At 47.5% G+C, this 17513-nt stretch overlaps 1 protein-coding gene across 1 annotated transcript in view; it reads left to right on the top strand.

Annotated features, from left to right (window-relative positions):
- Positions 1-17513, top strand: part of CUNH12orf56 (chromosome unknown C12orf56 homolog) — a 72101-nt gene that overhangs the window by 641 nt on the left and 53947 nt on the right. The window contains exon 2 of the mRNA XM_008056270.2: positions 14547-14700. Within this exon, the coding sequence (XP_008054461.2) occupies positions 14547-14700 (154 nt within the window). The remainder of the gene's footprint in view (positions 1-14546; positions 14701-17513) is intronic.

The raw sequence follows: 17513 nt of genomic DNA, 5'->3' as shown, positions 1-17513 counted from the left end.
GCCCAGCAGGTCGAGGCTGCGGTGGCCGGGAGCGGCCACTGCACTCCAGTCTGGGTGACAGAGCGAGACTCCAACTTAAAAAAAAAAAAGTGTCATAAATAAGAGAACATGGTCCATCCTATTAGCATGTGGCTTACCTTTTTTTTTTTTCTGAGTCTCACTCTGTCACCTAGGCTGGAGTGCAGTGGCACGCTCACGGCCACCACAGCCTTGACCTGCTGGGTTCAGGCAATCCTTCCGCCTCAACCTTCCAAATAACCAGAACTACGGGCGTGTGCCACCGTGCCCGGCTAATTTCTTTGCTTTATTTTAGAGATGAGGGCTCTCGTGCTGCCCAGGCTGGTCTTGAACTCTGGCTCAGGTAATCCTCTCACCTCTGCCTTCCAAAGTACTGGGATTACAGGAGTGAGCCACCATGCTTGGCCAGGCTTAACTTTTCATGACACAATAACTAACAGATATTAGGCACCTACTGTGTGCCAGACACTGTTCTAAGCGCTTTACGTATGTGAACTCTCACGATCTCAACTCGGAAGTGACTTGGTACTAGCATTTTAGAACCTAATGAGATGCTCCTGGGATTCCCTGCTGGGGGTCTAATCATGTCCACTATGAAATGTGCTCACAAGGCCACATCACCAAACACGCAGGTGGCTCTTAGCATAAAGTGGGGGGACAGAGTGATGAAACGAAAGTAAGACTGGGTCGCACGCTGTCACTCAGGCTGGAGGGCAGTGGTGTAGTCATGGCTCACTGCTGTCGCCAACTCCAGGGCTCAAGCAATCCTCTCACCTCGGCCTCCCGCGTAGCTGGGACTACAGGTGCTTACACACTCAGCTAATCTTTAATTTTTTGTAGAGATGGGGATCTCACTATGTTGCCCAGGCTGATCTCAAATCTGGCCTCAAGCTATCCTTCCCCCTTGGCCTCCCAAATCACTGGGATTATGTGCACATGTGAGCACCTTATCAGCCAGTTTCAGGTCTTATCCCCACTGGCTTCTATTCTTCTAACTTTCCAGTCTGCAAGTTCATGTTAGCGTTCAAGGACTGAGAATTCTTTGTAGCTGTATCGCATCCAGGCCTTTCCCTTCCCTGAAGCTGAACTTTTTTTTTCTTCTTAGTCTCATTTTTATGCTAGCAATTTTATTTCAATTATTTTCTCCTCCAGAAAAACCCTTTATTCAGGGATCATCAAGCTTTTTCTGAAAAAGGCCAAGTAACACTTTAGATTCAGAGAAGGTCTCTGTCTCTTCTTCTCTTTCTCCTCTCCTCTTCCTCCTTTCTTTTTTTTTGAGTTGAGGTCTCACTTTTGTCACCCAGGGTGGAGTGCAGTGGCATGCTCATGGCTACTGCAGCCTCCACCTGCTGGGCTTAGGCAATCCTTCAGCCTCAGCCTTCCAAGTAGCTGGAACTACAGATGCACACCACCACACCTGGCTAGTTTTTTTGTAATTTATTGTAGAGACGAGGTCTCGCCAAGTTGCCCAGGCTGGTCTCGAACCCCTGGGCTCAGGCAATCCTCTTGCCTCAACCTCCCAAAGTGTTGGGATGACAGGCTGAGCCACCGTGCCCAGTCATTTCCTCCTTTTCTTTTTCCTTTCTCTCCTCCTCTTCTTCTTTTTAAAAATGTAAAAACAGCCAGGCACGGTGGCTCACACCTATAATCCCAGCACTTTGGGAGGCCTGGGGTGAGAGGATTGCTTGAGCCCATGGGTTCGAGACCAGCCTGGGCAACTTGGCAAGACCTGTCTCTACAATAAATCAGAAAATTAGCCGGGCATGGTGGTGCGTGCCTGTAGTCCCAGCTTCTTGGAAGGCTGAGGTGGAAGGATCTCCTGTGTTCAGCAGATTGAGGCTGCAGTGGCCGTGAGTGTGCCTCTGCACTCCAGCCTGGTCAACAGAGTGAGACTCCGACTCAAAAAAAAAAAAAAATGGAAAAAACAAAAATGGGTCACAGGACTTGCCAAAGGGGGATTGAAGTCAGCGACTGACCCCGGCTGTCCTTTCTTCCTTCTTTAAATAATGCACAGCCCAGCTGAGCTGGAGTCATTCGTCCTCCAGCGCTTCTTTAACTGATGCTATGTTTGCAGATCTCTGGTCTGTTTGCTCACTGCTGTATCTCCAGTTTCTAGAATGTTGCCTGGCACAGATGTGAGGGTCAACACAAATGCACTAAGTATTCTACACAATCTGACTCTTCCATTTCCGAGTTTATTATCTACAATACATATTCTGGCATTTATGAAGGTGACTTGAGTTTTTTGTTTGTTTGTTTATTTGTTTTTTGAGTTGGAGTCTCACTCTGTCACCCAGACTGGAGTGCAGTGGCCGCTCCCGGCCACCGCAGCCTCGACCTGCTGGGCTCTGGTGATCCTTCCAACTCAGCCTTCCGAGTAGCCGGAACTACAGGTGCGCGCTACCACGCCAGGCTGATTTTTTGATTTATTGTAGAGATGAGGTCTCGCCAAGTTCCCCAGGAGGGTCTCGAACCCTCAGGCTCAGGCAGTCCACTCACCTCGGCCTCCCAAAGCGCTGGGATTACAGGCTGAGCCATCGAACCCGGCTGTGACTAGAGTTTTAAAAAAATTTTATTGAGACAGGGTCTCACTGAGTTGCCCAGGTCTCAAACTCCTGGGCTAAAGCAGTCCTCTGGCCTCCATCTCCCACATCCTGCAAAATTAGTGACAATTTTTTTTAAAAGGATGGGATCTTGCTATATTGCCCAGGCTGATCTTGAACCCCTGGGCTCAAGCAATCCTCCTGCTCTGGCCTCCCAAATTGCTGAGATTATAGGCGTGAGCCACCTTACTGGGCCTCAGTTTTTTAAATTTGTTTTGACCCCTTCAGGGCATTTTAAAACTCTCATTGTGGGAGGCAGAAGTAAGTGGTAAACTAACTTCTTTTTTGAGTCGGAATCTCACTCTTTTCCAGGCTGGAGTTCAGTGGCATGCTCACGGCCCCCACAGTCTCGACCTCCTGGGCTCAGGTGATCCCTTTGCCTCAGCCTTCCAAGTAGCTGGAACCACAGGTGCACGCCACCACGCCCTGCTAATTTTTCTTGATTTATGTAGAGATGTGGTCTAACCAAAATGCCCAGGCTGGTCTCGAACCCCTGAACTCAGGCAATCCTCTCGCCTCAGCCTCCCGAAGTGCTGGAATGACAGGCATGAGCCACCCCCCTGGCTGGTAAACTCACTTCTTAATAGTTTGAATGGGCTCGTTGCATATTGCATTCAAGTCTTAAGACACTTCATGAGGGGAGGCTGCCACAGTTCCATTCATGCTGCGTCCCTGGAGGCTGTAGTGAGAGTGTGGTCCAGAGAGCTGAGGTTGAGCTGCACAAACAGCCCCGGTGGCTCAGTGTCCCGCATTTATATCTCACTCGCCGCTTGTCCATCACGGATTAGCCACAGGGTGTGTGAGACTTAGTCATGCATTTTAGCAACTGAGGCTCCTTATCAGCACATGTCCGCTAACCAGCATGGCAGGGAGAAATTCACTTGCTAAGTTATGTACTTCCTTTTTTTTAATCGGTGTCTCACTCTGTCACCCAGGCTGGAGTGCAGGGGCACGCTCATGGCCACCGCAGCCTCGACCTTCTGGGCGCAGACGATCCTTCTGCATTAACCTTCCAAATAGCTGGAACTGCAGAAATGTGCTATCACTGCTGGCATGTTTTTTGTTTGACTGTAGAGACGAAGTCTGCCAAGTTGCCCAAGGTGGTCTTATACCCCTGGGCTAAGGCAATCCTCTTGCCTTGGCCTCCAAAGTGCTGGGATGACAGGCGTGAGCCTCCGCGACCAGATTTGTACTGCCTTTTAAGCTTCTACCAAGAAATGACACAGGCCACCTGTCACATGTCACCAGCCAGAGTCAGGCACATGACCATGCCTGGCTTAAAAGGGCCAGGAAAATGCGACCCTACCATGTGTGCATTCTACAAGTCTGGAGAGAGCAGGAATATTTGTGGGTAACACTAATGCCTATCTCACATTGCTGGCATTTATTGAGTGCTTACTGTATGCCATCAGCTGCTAAGTGCTTAGCTTGGAACTCCATCCTCATAACAACCCCAGATCATGCTGTTAGCTCAGTTTTACAGATAAGGAGCCTGAGTGACTGAGAGTAAACGGTTTGCCCAAGGTCATCCACTGAGTGGCAGAAACAGAATGAGCTTTAACCTCCAGGCTTTGGCGGCTTCAGGACTGGGAGATCACAAAACCATTTTTTGGGTTGATTAAATCTCCACAAGACTTTAAGCTCTTTGAAAACAGAAACCCGCCTCACATTTTGTATGTGTCTATTTTGGACTTTGTAGTAGGAGCTCAAAAATATCTATGATGAGCCAGGCTCGGTAGCTCAGCCTGTAATCCCACACCTTGGGAGGCTGAGGTGAGTGGATTGCCTGAGCCCGCGGGTTCAAGACCCGCCTGGGCAGCGAGACCTCATCTCTACAATAAATCAAAAAATTAGCTGAGTGTGGTAGTGTGCGCCTGTAATTCCAGCTACTTGGAAGGCTGAGGCGGAAGGATTGCCGGAGCCCAGCAGGCTGAGGCTGCGGTGGCTGGGAGCGGCCACTGCCCTCCAGTCTGGGCGACAGAGTGAGACTCCAACTCAAAAAAAACCCCAAAAAAACCAACCAAACAAACAACAACAACAAAAATATATATATATATCTATGATGAACCAAGTGAATTAGAAACTGAATCATCAGCTACTGAAAGCTCTGGGGACTTTGTTCTCTGAAAATTAAAAACTGGGAGAAGAAACATGGATTAAGACTATGAAGTCAGGAATGAGGGAGGCTGGGTGTGGTGGCTCCCAGCACTTTGGGAGGGTGAGGCGAGAGGACTGCCTGAGGTGAGAGGACTGCCTGAGCCTACAGGTTCGAGGCCAGCCTGGGCAGCTTGTTGAGTCCTCATCTCTCACCAAGAGAGATGAATACATCAGGAGAAAACTAGCCAGGCATGATGGTGCACGCCTGTAATTCCAGCTACTTGGAAGGCTGAGGTGGAAGGATCGCTGGAGCCCAGCAGGCTCAGGTTGTGGTGGTCGTTAGCGTGGGCAGCAGAGTGAGATTCTGACTCAAAAAAAAAAAATGAGGGAGAAGATAAATATGGATTTATTCACAAAATCTGAGATGCCAGAAAACAAGGGGGTGCACTTGCATGAAAGTAGCAATTTATTTAATTTTTTTTTTTTTTTTGAGTCAGAGTCTCACTCTGTCATCCAGGCCGGAGCGCAGTCGCATGCTCACAGCCCCTGCAGCCTCGACCTACTCGGCTCAGGTGATCTTTCTGCCTCAGCCTCCCAAGTAGCTGGAACCACAGGCATGCGCCACCGCGCCCAGCTAATTTGTAAAGAAATTTACTGGAGAGATAAGGTCTCATCAAGTTGCCCGGGCTGGTGTCAAACCCTTAGACTCAGGCAGTCCTCTCGCTTCTGCCTCCCAAAGTGCTGGGATGACAGACGTAAGCCACCACACCTGGCATGAAAGTAGCGTTTTAATAACAGAGAAATGAGTGTCACTTGCAAATAGAAATAAGGTCAAAAGTGATATAAATACACTCACGAGCAATCTGTTATTCTTAGAGATTCCTTTGAAGAGGTTAAGGATATTTTCAAATAAATATCATTTCTTATTTGATATATATGTAATAGACACTCATTGTATCTTGTTCATTTGAGATAACGAGAGAAAGAGAACACTCTGTTCTCTCCCCAGGTTCTCTTGCTGCCATCATCAGAGACAGTGCTGGGCTGAGTGGCTCACGAATCTGACTCAGTGTGCTTTCCTAAGGTTCTAATGAACGACTCGGGGTCGCCAACAATAAATGGGCGTGGTGGTGCGTATAGTCCCAGCTGTCGAGAGGCTGAGGAGGGAGGGTCGCTCGAGCCTTTGAATCTAGCCTGGGCAACATAGTGAGACTGTCTCTATTTAAAAAAATAATAGGCTGGGCTCGGTGGCCCGGCTTGTAATCCCAGCATTTTGGGAGGCCAAGGCGAGAGGATTGCCTGAGCCTGAAGGTTTGAGACCAGCCTGGGCAACATGGTGAGACTCTCTCTACAATAAATAAAAAAAAGTTGGCTGGCTGTGGGATGCCTGCCTGTAGTTCCTGCTCCTTGGAGGGCTGAGGCGGAAGGATCGCCAGAGCCCAGCAGGTTGATGCTGGGGTAGTCGTGAGCGTGCCACTGCACTCCAGCCTGGGCGATAGAGTGAGACTCCACCTCAAAAAAATAAAATAATAATAGCAGCAAATATTGATAGGATGCGTGCGCTGTGCCACCCTGGTGCCAAACACCTTTAATGGGTTGTGTTGTGTAATCTTATTCACTTTATAAGGGAAGATTATCATCCTTCTTTTACAGATGAGGATGCTGAGGCAGAGACGGGTAAATGCTTACAGAGCACCATATATCAGAAAACATCTGAGCTAAAATGCAAACCCAGGCCTTTTTACCTCACAGTCGGTTTTTTTTCCTGAGTTGGGGGCCTCACTCTGTTGCCCGGGCTGGAGTGCAATGGCACAATCACAGGCACTGCAACCTCGACCTCCTGGCTCAGGTGATCCTCCCACCTCAGCCTCCTGAGTAGTTGGGACTCCAAGCACTTGCCACCTCACCTGGCTAATTTTTTGATTTTTTTTGTAGAGACGAAGTCTTGAGAGTTAGCATCCTTTGACCATGGTGCACACAGCAACAACTCTGCCCATGCGTGAGAAACGAACTCACCAAAATGAAAGGATGGGCACAGAGACGTGGATTGCAACAGATGTGAGACTTTAATGATAGTCTTGCAAGGTTGAGTGTCTGGTGGGCAGGCACACCCAAGGTGGTTACAACAAGCCTTTTATTTCCTAGTGTGTGAATCCCTCTTCTGGTTCCTCACTGACTGAGGAATACAGAGGTTACAATTTTTTCCAGATAATTGCTTAAGCAGTTTCTGGTTCAAATTACGTTAAAATAAGTACTTGTTGCTATTTGATTGGAGGGTTTCAGGTTTCTTTTCTTTTTTTTTTGAGTTGGAGTCTTTCTCCATCACCCAGGCTGAAGTGCACTGGCATGCTCACAGCCACCCCAGCGACAAACTGCTGGGCTCCAGCGAACCTTCCGCCTCAGCCTTCCAAATTGCTACAGCTACAGGTGTGAGCTACCACGCCTGGCTAATTTTTTGATTTATTTTAGAGACGAGGTCTCACCAAGTTGCCCAGGCTGGTCTTGAGCCCGTGGGCTCACGCAATCCTCTCGTCTCGGCCTCCCAAAGTGCTGGGATTACAGGCTGAGCCACCAAGCCTGTCCTCGGATTTCTTATTTATTTATTAATTTTTTTGAGTTGGAGTCTTACTCCTTCGCCCAGACTGGAGTGCAGGCACGCTCCCGGCCCCTGCAGCCTTGACCTGCTGGGCTCCTACGATCCTTCCACCTCAGCCTTCCAACGAACCGGAACTACAGGCGCATTCTACCACGCCCAGCTCGTGCTTGATTGATTGTAGAGACAAGGTCTCACCAAGTTGCCCGGGTGTGTCTCGAACCCGCGGGCTCAGGCAATCCACTAGCGTTGGCCTCCCAAAGTGCCGGGATGACAGGTTGAGCCACTGAGCCGGCCAGGTTTCTTATTTTTAAGTAAGTTTTATTTCCCCGAGATGTGACTATTGCCACACCTCCCTTTGCTTTGTGAATGATTTACTGTCCTTTAGTGACATGACTGTTACCAGACTCCCTTTGTTTTGTTTTTTTTGCAACCAAAAAAATCTTACTCCATTTTCTGGAGATGAATCATTTATTGTCCTTCAGAAATGCCTGCTATTTCTTTAGAAGTGTTGAGGTTTAGCAGTAGAGACAGCGTCATTACCTCAGTATGCAGAGTCTGTGGTCCCGGTTATGGGGCCGGGGTCGGGGGAATGGAGGGACACAGATCACCTCGCTCGTTCCCCCCCACACTGCTCTCTTCCAAGCCCAGAGCGATGTCATTTCTGGTGAGATTCAAAGACAGAGCTGGGGAATGTGACATCCTTCTCACAGGGCAAGACTTGGAAGCATGTTTCCTGTCCGTCTGTCTTAGCTGTGGATCTTGGCCCTGATGGTTTTCTTCAGTTGATAATGAGGCACTGCCCAGTTCTCAGAACGGCTCACTCCTTCTGGAACGTGTGCATGGACCATTCACGCCCGCAGGGTTCTCAGATTCAGAAAGAACTTGTGAACTTCCTTAGGACCCGACACACTCATTTCCTGGTGGAATATCATGGAAAAAACCACCTGGTGGAGCTTGCAGTGGGCTTTTAAATGACGACAGTGGAAGAATTTGCCAGATTGCAATTGGAAGAACCATTTCTTCTTAGGACGAAGCAGATGTGCCTTGTGGAGGGAACTGCTAACGTGACTTGATGGGGAAATCACTCCCAGTGTGTCTGTGCTGGCTGCTTCCTCACTAGCTTCAGTCCTTGGGTCTGCCGCTGGTCTTTTTTTTTAAGTTGGAGTCTCACCGTCACCCAGGCTGGAGTGCAGTGCCACTCTCGTGGCTACTGGCAGCCTCAACCTGCTGGGCTCAGGCGATCCTCCCACCTCAGCCTTCCAAGTAGCCGGAACCACAGGCACGTCCCACCACCACGTCTGGCTAATTTTTGATTTATTGTTGAGACGAGTTCTCGCCAAGTTGCCCAGGTTGGTCTTGAACCCTGGGCTCAGACAATCCTCTTGCCTTTGTCTCCCCAAGTGCTAGGATGACAGGTGTGAGCTACCACGCCTGGCTGGTCTTTCTTTAGATTGTCTCTGAAATACTCTTGGAACAGCTAACTCATTAAATTGCATGATTAGACTAGGCGTGGTGGCTCATGCCTATAATCCCAGCACTTTGTGAGGTCAAGGTGAGAGGATTTTCTGAGCCCATGGATTTGAGACCAGTCTGGACACCTTGACGAGACCTTGCCTCTACAATAAATCAAAAAATTAGCCAGGCGTGGCAGTGCATGCCTGTAGTTCTGGCTACTTGGAAGGCTGAGGCAGAAGGATTGCCTGAGCCCAGCAGGTTGACGCTGGGTGGCTGTGAGCATGCCACTGTACTCCTGCCTGGGTGACAGAATGAAACTCAAACTAAAAAAAAACTATTATTTATTTCATTATTATTATTTATTTTTTTAGAAAGCAAGATTTATTAAGAGGACAGAAAAGCTTCCACAGTGGGAGGGGACCTGAGGGGGTTGCCCCATTACTATTATTTTTGTATAGAGAAAAGTTCTCAGCTGGGCTCCGTGGCTCAGCCTGTAATCCCGCGCCTTGGGAGGCTGAGGTGAATGGATTGCCTAAGCCCATGGGTTTGAGACCCTCCTGGGCAACCTGGTGAGACCTCATCTCTACAATAAATCAAAAAAATTAGCCGGGCATGGTAGCGCGCACCTGTAGTTCCAGCTACTTGGAAGACTGAGGTGGAAGGATCGCCGGAGCCCAGCAGGGAGCGGCCACTGCACTCCAGTCTGGGCGACAGAGTGAGACTCCAACTCAAAAAAAAAAAAAAAAAGAGAAAAGGTCTCACCATGTTGTCCAGGTTGGTCTTGAACTCCTGCCCTCAAGCAGTCCTCCTGCCTCAGCCTCCCAAAGCACTGGGATTACAGGTATGAGCCACTGCAGCCGGGCTTTTAAATTTATTCTAATTATTTGTTTGTTTATTTATTTATTTATTTATTGAGTCTCACTCTGTTGTCCAGGCTGAAATGCAGTGACATAATCATGCCAGTCACAGCTCATGGCAGCCTCAGAACCTGGGCTCAGGTGATCCTTCTACCTCAGCCTCTCGATTAGCTGGGACTATAGGCATGCGCCTCCACACCCAGCTAATTCTTTTGACTTTTTTTTAGAGATGATGTTGCACCACGTTGCCCAGGCTGATCTCAGACTCCTGGGCTCACATCATTCTTCAGCCTTGGCCTCCCAAAATGCTGGGTTTCCAGGCGTGAGCCACTGTGACTGGCTACTTATTTTATAACTGTGGTGAGAACACATAACATGTGCTCCCTCAGTACATTTTTAAGTGCACAAAACAACACAGTCCTGCTAACCTAGGCACGATGTTGCCTAGCACGTCTCTACAAGATGTTCATCTCGCCTGACTGAAACTCCTGATCTATGGAATAGCAACTCCAATTTCTCTCTTCCCCAAGTCCCTGGAAGCCACCCCTCCACACCCTGACTCCGTGAGTTTGACTATTCCAGATACCTCCTGTAAGCGGGGGGGTCCTGCAGTGTTTGTCCGATGACTGGCTTATTTCACTTAGCACAGTATCCTTCCGGTTCACCCAAGCTGTTGCATATGGCAAGACTTCCTTTTTAAACGCTAAATGGTATTCCCTTGTATGCATATATCATATTTTATTTCTTCATTCATCTGTTGGGAAGCTGAGGGGGGAGGATCACTTGAGCCCAGGAACTTGCGGCCAGCCTGGGCAGCATAGTGAGACCTCCTCTCTATTTAATTTTTCAAAATGGGCATTCAGGTTGTTTCCATATTTTGCCTAGTGTGACTGCTGCTGCAGCAGACACGGGAGTGCAGGTATCTCGTAAGAGGCTGATTTCAGTTCTTTTGTGAATGTATCCAGGAGTGGAGTTGCTGGATCGTATGGCAGTTCTATATTCAGGTTTTTAAGGAACCTCTACACCGATTTCTGTGGTGTCTGTACTAACTGATGTTCCCACCACAGTGCACAAGGGTGCCCTATCCTTCCTTGCCAACACTTACCTCTTGTCCCTTTGATAATGGCCATCCCAACAGGGTGAGGTGCCGTCTCACTGAGATGTGGATTTGCCTCTCTGATGATTAGTGACAGTGAGCATCTTTGCATATACCTGGTGGTCATCTGTACATCTTTTTTGGGAGAAATTCAAGTCCTTCACCCATTTTTAAACTGTATTGCTGGACTTGGTGACTCAGCCTGTAATCCCAGCACATTGGGAGGCTGAGGCAAGTAGATTGTCTGAGCCCTGGGTTTGAGACCTGTCTGGGCAACTAGGTGAGACCTCGTCTCTATAATAAATTAAAAAATCAGCCAGACATGGTAGCGCGTACCTGTAGTTCTAGCTACTTGGAAGACTGAGGCGGGAGGACCACCAGAGCCCAGCAGGTTGACACTGGGGTGGCCGTGAGTGTGCCACTGCACTCCAGCCTGGGCGATAGAGTGAAACTCTGACTCAAAAAATATATATAAATAAATGAAAAATAAACTGTATTATTTGTGGAGTTTTTTGGGGCGGTACTGAATTGGGGGGGTTCTTTTATCTTTTGGATACTAGACTCATCAGATACATGTTTGCAAATGTCTTTCCTATCTGCAGATTGCTTCTTCACTCTGGGGATTATTCCCTTTGTAGTGCAGAAGGTTTAGTTTTATGTAGAACAACGTGTTTATTTCCTTTTGTTTTTTGAGTCAGGATCTCACTCTGCCACCCAGGCTGGAGTGCAGTCGCACAATCGCAGCTAACCACAGCCTCAACCTCCTGAGCTCAGGCGATCCTGCCTCAGGCTCCTGAGTAGCTGGGACTACAGGCGCATGTCACCGTGTCTGGCTAATTTTAGAAATTTTTTTGTAGAGATATGGTCTTGCTATGCTGCTCAGGTTGATCTCGAAGTCCTGGGCTCAAGTGATCCTCTTGTCTTGGCCTCCCAAAGTGCTAAGGTGACAGATGTGAGCCACCGCCCCGGCCCCAACTTGTCTTTTTTTGCTTTAGTTGCTTGTGCCTGCGGTGTTGTGCCCATGAAATCATTGCCTAGACCAACGCCAGGAGGCTTTCCCCCTGTATTTCCTTCCAGAGGTTTCATAGCTTCAGGTCTTAGCAGCTAAGCCTTTAATCCATGTTGAATTGATTTTTGTCTGTGGTGTAAGGTAAGGGTCCAGCTTCACACTTTTACATGTGGATATTCAGTTTTCCCAGCCCTATTGGGTATTCTTGCATTCTTTTTGAAGATCGGTTGACCATACATGTGTGGGTTTATTTCTAGGTTCTTTATTCCATTCTATTGGCCTATATGTCTATTTTTATGCTAGTGTTGTATCTTTTTTTTTTGTTTTTTTGTTTCTCGTTTTGTTTTGAGTTGGAGTCTCACTGTCACCCAGGCTGGAGTGCAGTGACATGCTCACGGCCACCCTGGCATCGACTTGCTGGGCTCTGGCAACCCTTCTGCCTCAGCCTTCCAAGTAGCCGGAACTAAAGGCATGTGCCACCACGCCCGGCTAATTTTTGATTTATTCTAGAGACGAGGTCTCGCCTAGTTGCCCAGACTGGTCTCGAACCCACAGGCTCAGGCAATCCATTCGCCTCAGCCTCCCAAAGTGCTGGGATAACAGGTTGAGCCACCGAGCCCGGCCGATTCATCAGTGTTCTTAACGAAATGCATAGATAATTACATATTTATGCAGATAAACACTCCTCTTCAAAACAGGTATCTGCAGATGCTCTTGTGTCTTTGCAAAGACGCTCGTCTGGTTCTTCCTGATCATATAAAAACATTTCCTGAAACATAATCATTAGCACAATTAACTGTGAATTTCACAAAATTATACTAGTTTTGTTTTCAGCTACCTTGTTCAAGCTGAAAGAGACCTTAAACCTAGCCCACCTTTCTCAAGTTACACATGAGAAAATCAAAGCCAAAGAGATTAAGTTACTTGATCAAAGTCACCCTGCTAGTTAGTAGTGGGGACCACACCAGAAATCATATTTCCCGACTACTGGTCCATAATGTTTTCCTACCGTTTCATGTTTCTGTCAAGATGTCGTCTTTGATTTACCTAGTTTAGTGATAAAGTGCTTAATAATTAGGGCACAAAACAATGAATTGGTCTGTAAGAATTTAATGAAAATAATTTATACTTGTTAATTAGAGTGCTGCCTGTCTGGTGGCTTTTCTTTAGAACACTTCAATACTGTCCACTCAGAAACCTGAATTCCAAGGGATCTCGATCCTGGCCTGTGTACATGGTTTTGTGTTAGGTTCACGTTTTCATAATCTGAGGTTCTCTTTCATGTATCAGCCCCTCTTTGATGTCAGACCTGTGATAGGAACTCTGTATGTAGATGAGTTGTGAGAATGCAGAGGAAACAAGAGCCACCAGAGTGAAATGGGTAGTTAGGAGACTTGGAATTTTTGAGGGCTGAGTGACATTCATTATCATAACAGTCGTGTTCCTTGCGCACTGTCTCATAGTGAGACTACAAAAGTTCACTTTATTGTATCACTGTCCTGTCTCATAATAGAAGCTATTTTATTTTTAGACTTTCAGTATCCTACTTTCTTGACAGCTCTATGCTTTATATTTTGTGTGTCATTTTGTATAAGTGAAAAGCACAGGACTGGTAATGGTAGCCTATGCGTGTAATCTCAGCACTTCGGAAGGCTAAGGTAGAATTATGCTTGAAGCCAGGAGTTTGAGACCAGCTTGGGCAACTTAGTGAGACCTACTTTCCAAAAAACAAATAGCCGGGTATAATGGCATACCTGTAGTTCCAGCTACTGGGAGGCTGAGATAGGAGGATCACCTGAGCCCAGAAGTTGGAGGCTGCAGATAGCTATGATAGCACCATTGTACTATCCTGTTTCTAAAGTTAAATTTTTTTTTAAAAGAGCACAGGCTTCATTTTGAATCTCTGCCTGCTGCTCACTAGCTATGGTATATCAGGCAAGTAACCTAACTCTCTGAGCTCTGGGCTCCTTGTCTTCCCTGTAATATGGGAACAGTGTTAAAAACACATGGGATTATATGAGGATTCATTAGGGTAACACCCAAACGAGCATGTTGTGAGTGCTCAGTGAATGGTAGGTCCTATGTTTGATATTTCTGAACCTTTAATTTTTTTCCTTTCCCCATCTTAGTACTGGGGAAAGCCTGGCCTCAAGAATCAGGATCTTTTTTTTTTTTTTTTTTGAGTTGGAGTCTCACTCTGTCGCCCAGGTTGAAGTGCAGTGGCATGCTCACGGCCACCGCAGCCTCGACCTGCTGGGCCCAGGCATTCCTTCAGCCTCAGCCTTCCAAGTAGTTGGAACCACAGGTGCGCACTATCACACCTGGCTAATTTTTTTATTTATTGTAGAGACGAGATCTCACCATGTTGCCCAGGCGGGTCTCGAGCCCACAGGCTCAGGCAATCCTCTTGCCCTGACCTACCAAGTGCTGGGATTATAGGCTTGAGCCACTGCACCCTGCCAAGAATTAGGATCTTTTTTTTTTTTTTTTTTTTTTTTTGAGTTGGAGTCTCACTCTGTCACCCAAAATGGAGTGCAGTGGCCGCTCCCGGCCACCACAGCCTCGACCTGCTGGGCTCTGGTGATCCTTCCGTGGGCTCAGGCAATCCACTCATTTCAGCCTCCCAAAGGCACAGGATTACAGGCTGAGCCACCAAGGCTGGCTTTCATTTATTTTCTAAATAAACCTGGTTTGAAAACTTAAAAACAAAAACAAAAACAAAAACCTGCCCTTGACTCTGGGAGTTTATGATCCCAGAACAGGTAGGCAGGTATATTTGTCTTCAGTGAACTCAGTGAGGCTTTTTTTTTTCCAGATTGATGATTATCCAGAATTTTTGAGTTCGCCAGACAGAGAAACCAATCAACATATTCGTATCACTTATTCAACGGCTTTGAAAAAAGAAGGTGAGAAGTCAAGAGGTATCAGGAAATTTCCATTTCATCATGCTAAAGCAAACAACAAAGAAGGTATGTAATATATTTCTTTTCTTCCTTTCTTTCTTTTTTTGTTTTCTTTTTTGGTATAGAGTCTCACCCTGTTGCCCAGGCTAGAGTGCAGTGGCATGATCACAGTTCACTGCAGCCTCTACCTCCTGGGCTCAGGCAATTCTTCTGCTTCAGCCTCCCAAATAGCTGGGACTACAGGCATGCACACCATGTCTGGCTAATTTTTTTTATCTTTTTTTTGGCAGAGATGAAGTCTCCCTTTGTTGCCCAGTCTGGTCTCTACCTCCCGGACTCAGGTGATCCTCCCGCCTTGGCCTTCCAAAGTGCTGGGATTACAGGCGTGATCCACCATGCCTGGCCTAAAACAGATTTTATGTAGGTTTGTTGCAATAGGGGAAAAGAGACCTCAGTATAGAACTGGGCTCAATTCTGTATACAGCCTGGGCAAGTGGGGATTTACAGGCAATGAGCAGGATGGGGGTCAGTGGACAGAACACTACTAAGAGGAAACGTCAGGAAGAGGGCAGTGAGTGAGGGGTGATTCTGCCTGCATCGACCTAACAGGATTCTTGCTGAAGACAGGCCAGGATGGTCAGACATCCCCTGAGGACGGTGGGGGTGAGGACCCTGATCGACAGAGAGCAATCGTGTCTGGAGGATGAGGGGTTCTGGCTAAATCAATTTGGGAGGACTCTTGCTAAGATGGGACAATGCAGAAGAGAACACGGAAGTGCGAAGTCGAGGGCCAGTTGTCACATTCGGGGTGCCTGAGTCGAACTTGGTCAAGGAGAAGATCCTTGTCACCGCCCAAGAACTGTGATGATACGCACCTACATGGAAGGAGTCGTCACTTGAGAGCTTGTCCTGAGAGCCCTCAGTGTCCGATGCCTTTAGGTTTCATATTTTTGAGCTTTTTCTAGGCTATTCCTGTGAAAAAGTTTTAAAAATCCAAGGACGAATGAATAAATATAGAATACAATATATAGTTCAGAAATACACTGTTTATTTTCATGGTCTTATTGTATGTATATGGTGATACAATAGAGAATATGCATTTGGTTTCTGCCCTTGGATCCTGACCCAGAGCTTCCAACACCCTTGGAATTTCCTGAGTGATACGGTGGCAGGAACACTGTTATTTGAAACCAGCTCCTTTCAACCATACCTGAGTTTATGCTAACGAGGTAGTAACCCTTGGTGGGTCTCTTCAGGATGGGACATGGTTGCCAGAGGAACCAACCGTGTGGTTAGAGAGTCAGAGCATTCAGCCTCCCCTGCTCCCAGCCCCAACCTCCAAGAAGAGGAGAGGGACTGGGCGTTGAGGCAGTCACCCATGGCCAGGGACTTGGTCAAGCATGTCTACCCGAGGAACGCTCCGTGAGAACTCTTGAACTGTGGGGCTCGGAGAGCTTGGTGAGCACATCAGTTACCTGGAGGGTGGTGCACCCAGCCAGGGCATGGAGGCTCTGCACCCCTGCCCTGACACCCCACCCCATGCATCTCTTTCATTTCCTGCTCCTCAGTCGTATCCTTTATAATAAATGGGTAATAGTACGTAAAGCACTTTCCTGAGATCCGGGAGTTGTTCTTGCAAATTATTGAACCTGAGGAGGGCATTGTGGTGTAGGGGAGGAAAGACTTTTTTTTTTTTTTTTTTTGAGTTGAATTCTCACTCCATCCCCCAGGCTGGAGTGCAGTGGCACACTCACGGTCACCCCAGCATCAGCCTGCTGGGCTCCAGCAACCCTTCTGCCTCCGCCTTCCAAGCAGCCGGAACTACAGGCGCGTGCCACCAGGCCCGGCTAATTTTTGATTTATTGTAGAGATGAGGTCTTGCCAAGTTGCCCGGGCTGGTCTTGAACCCACAGGCTCAGGCAATCCACTCGCCTCGGCCTCCCAAAGTGCTGGGATTATAGGCTGAGCCACCGAGGCCAGCCGGAAAGACTTTTCTGCCACCTCTTAGGTTCTGCAGCTGGCCCTGAGGATTAAACTGACAGAGGGCAGATTAGCAAGAGAAAAGCACATTTTATTTGATGTTAACATTTGTACATGGCATGGGAACCTTCATGGAAGAGACATGAAGACCCAAAGAAGCAGATAAGCCTGACAGCTTATATGCCATTTCAGAGAATGATAAATTGGTTGTAGAGCCATAACAAGACAACAGCAAAGGGGTCTGGGCTAGGGGCGGTAAACTGTGGGAAGGTGGCTAAGAAATACAGAGGGGAAACTAATGGATCATTTTAGTTGTAGGTTTGTATAGATTCATCTCAGCATGAGCTCTTCATTTGTGGTAGCAAGAATGCTCACCCCATTCTGATACAGGGTGTTCACCTTTTTCATGGGAAGTTTATGCCCTGCTTGGTAGAAAGGGATAGGTCAGAGAGCACTTCCTGCATCCCAGAGAGTACATGCTGCTTCCCAGATACCTTCAGCTCAAAATAAGCAATATGCTGAAGTGGCATATTTGGAGGCAGTGTGTTTTGATCCCCTTCATGGGGAGTCCCTGACGTATAGCTGGTTGGTCAGAAGTACAGGTGGAAACCTGGGACTTGCAACTGGCATCTGAAGCTGGGGCAGTCTTGTGTGCCTAAACCCTTAACCTGTGGGGTCTGTGCTAACTCCAAGAAGTTAGTGTTAGAAGTGAATTACGTTGTAGAAGACCCAGTTGGCGTCCAGAGAATTAGAAAACTGTTTTTTGAGAGGAGGATAAAGCCCACACATTTGGTGTCAGAAATGTGAGTAAAAACAGTTCTGCTATCTCTGTGTATCTATATTTATTATCTTTTTTTTTTTTTTGAGTTGGAGTCTCACTCTGTCACCCAGATTGGAGT

This window comes from Carlito syrichta, unplaced genomic scaffold, assembly GCF_000164805.1.
Source record: "Carlito syrichta isolate Samal-C Ts95f unplaced genomic scaffold, Tarsius_syrichta-2.0.1 Scaffold302305, whole genome shotgun sequence".
Classification (NCBI taxonomy): domain Eukaryota; kingdom Metazoa; phylum Chordata; class Mammalia; order Primates; family Tarsiidae; genus Carlito; species Carlito syrichta.
Note: the sequence above shows the minus strand (reverse complement) of the source record. Positions and strands in the feature narration are given on the sequence as shown.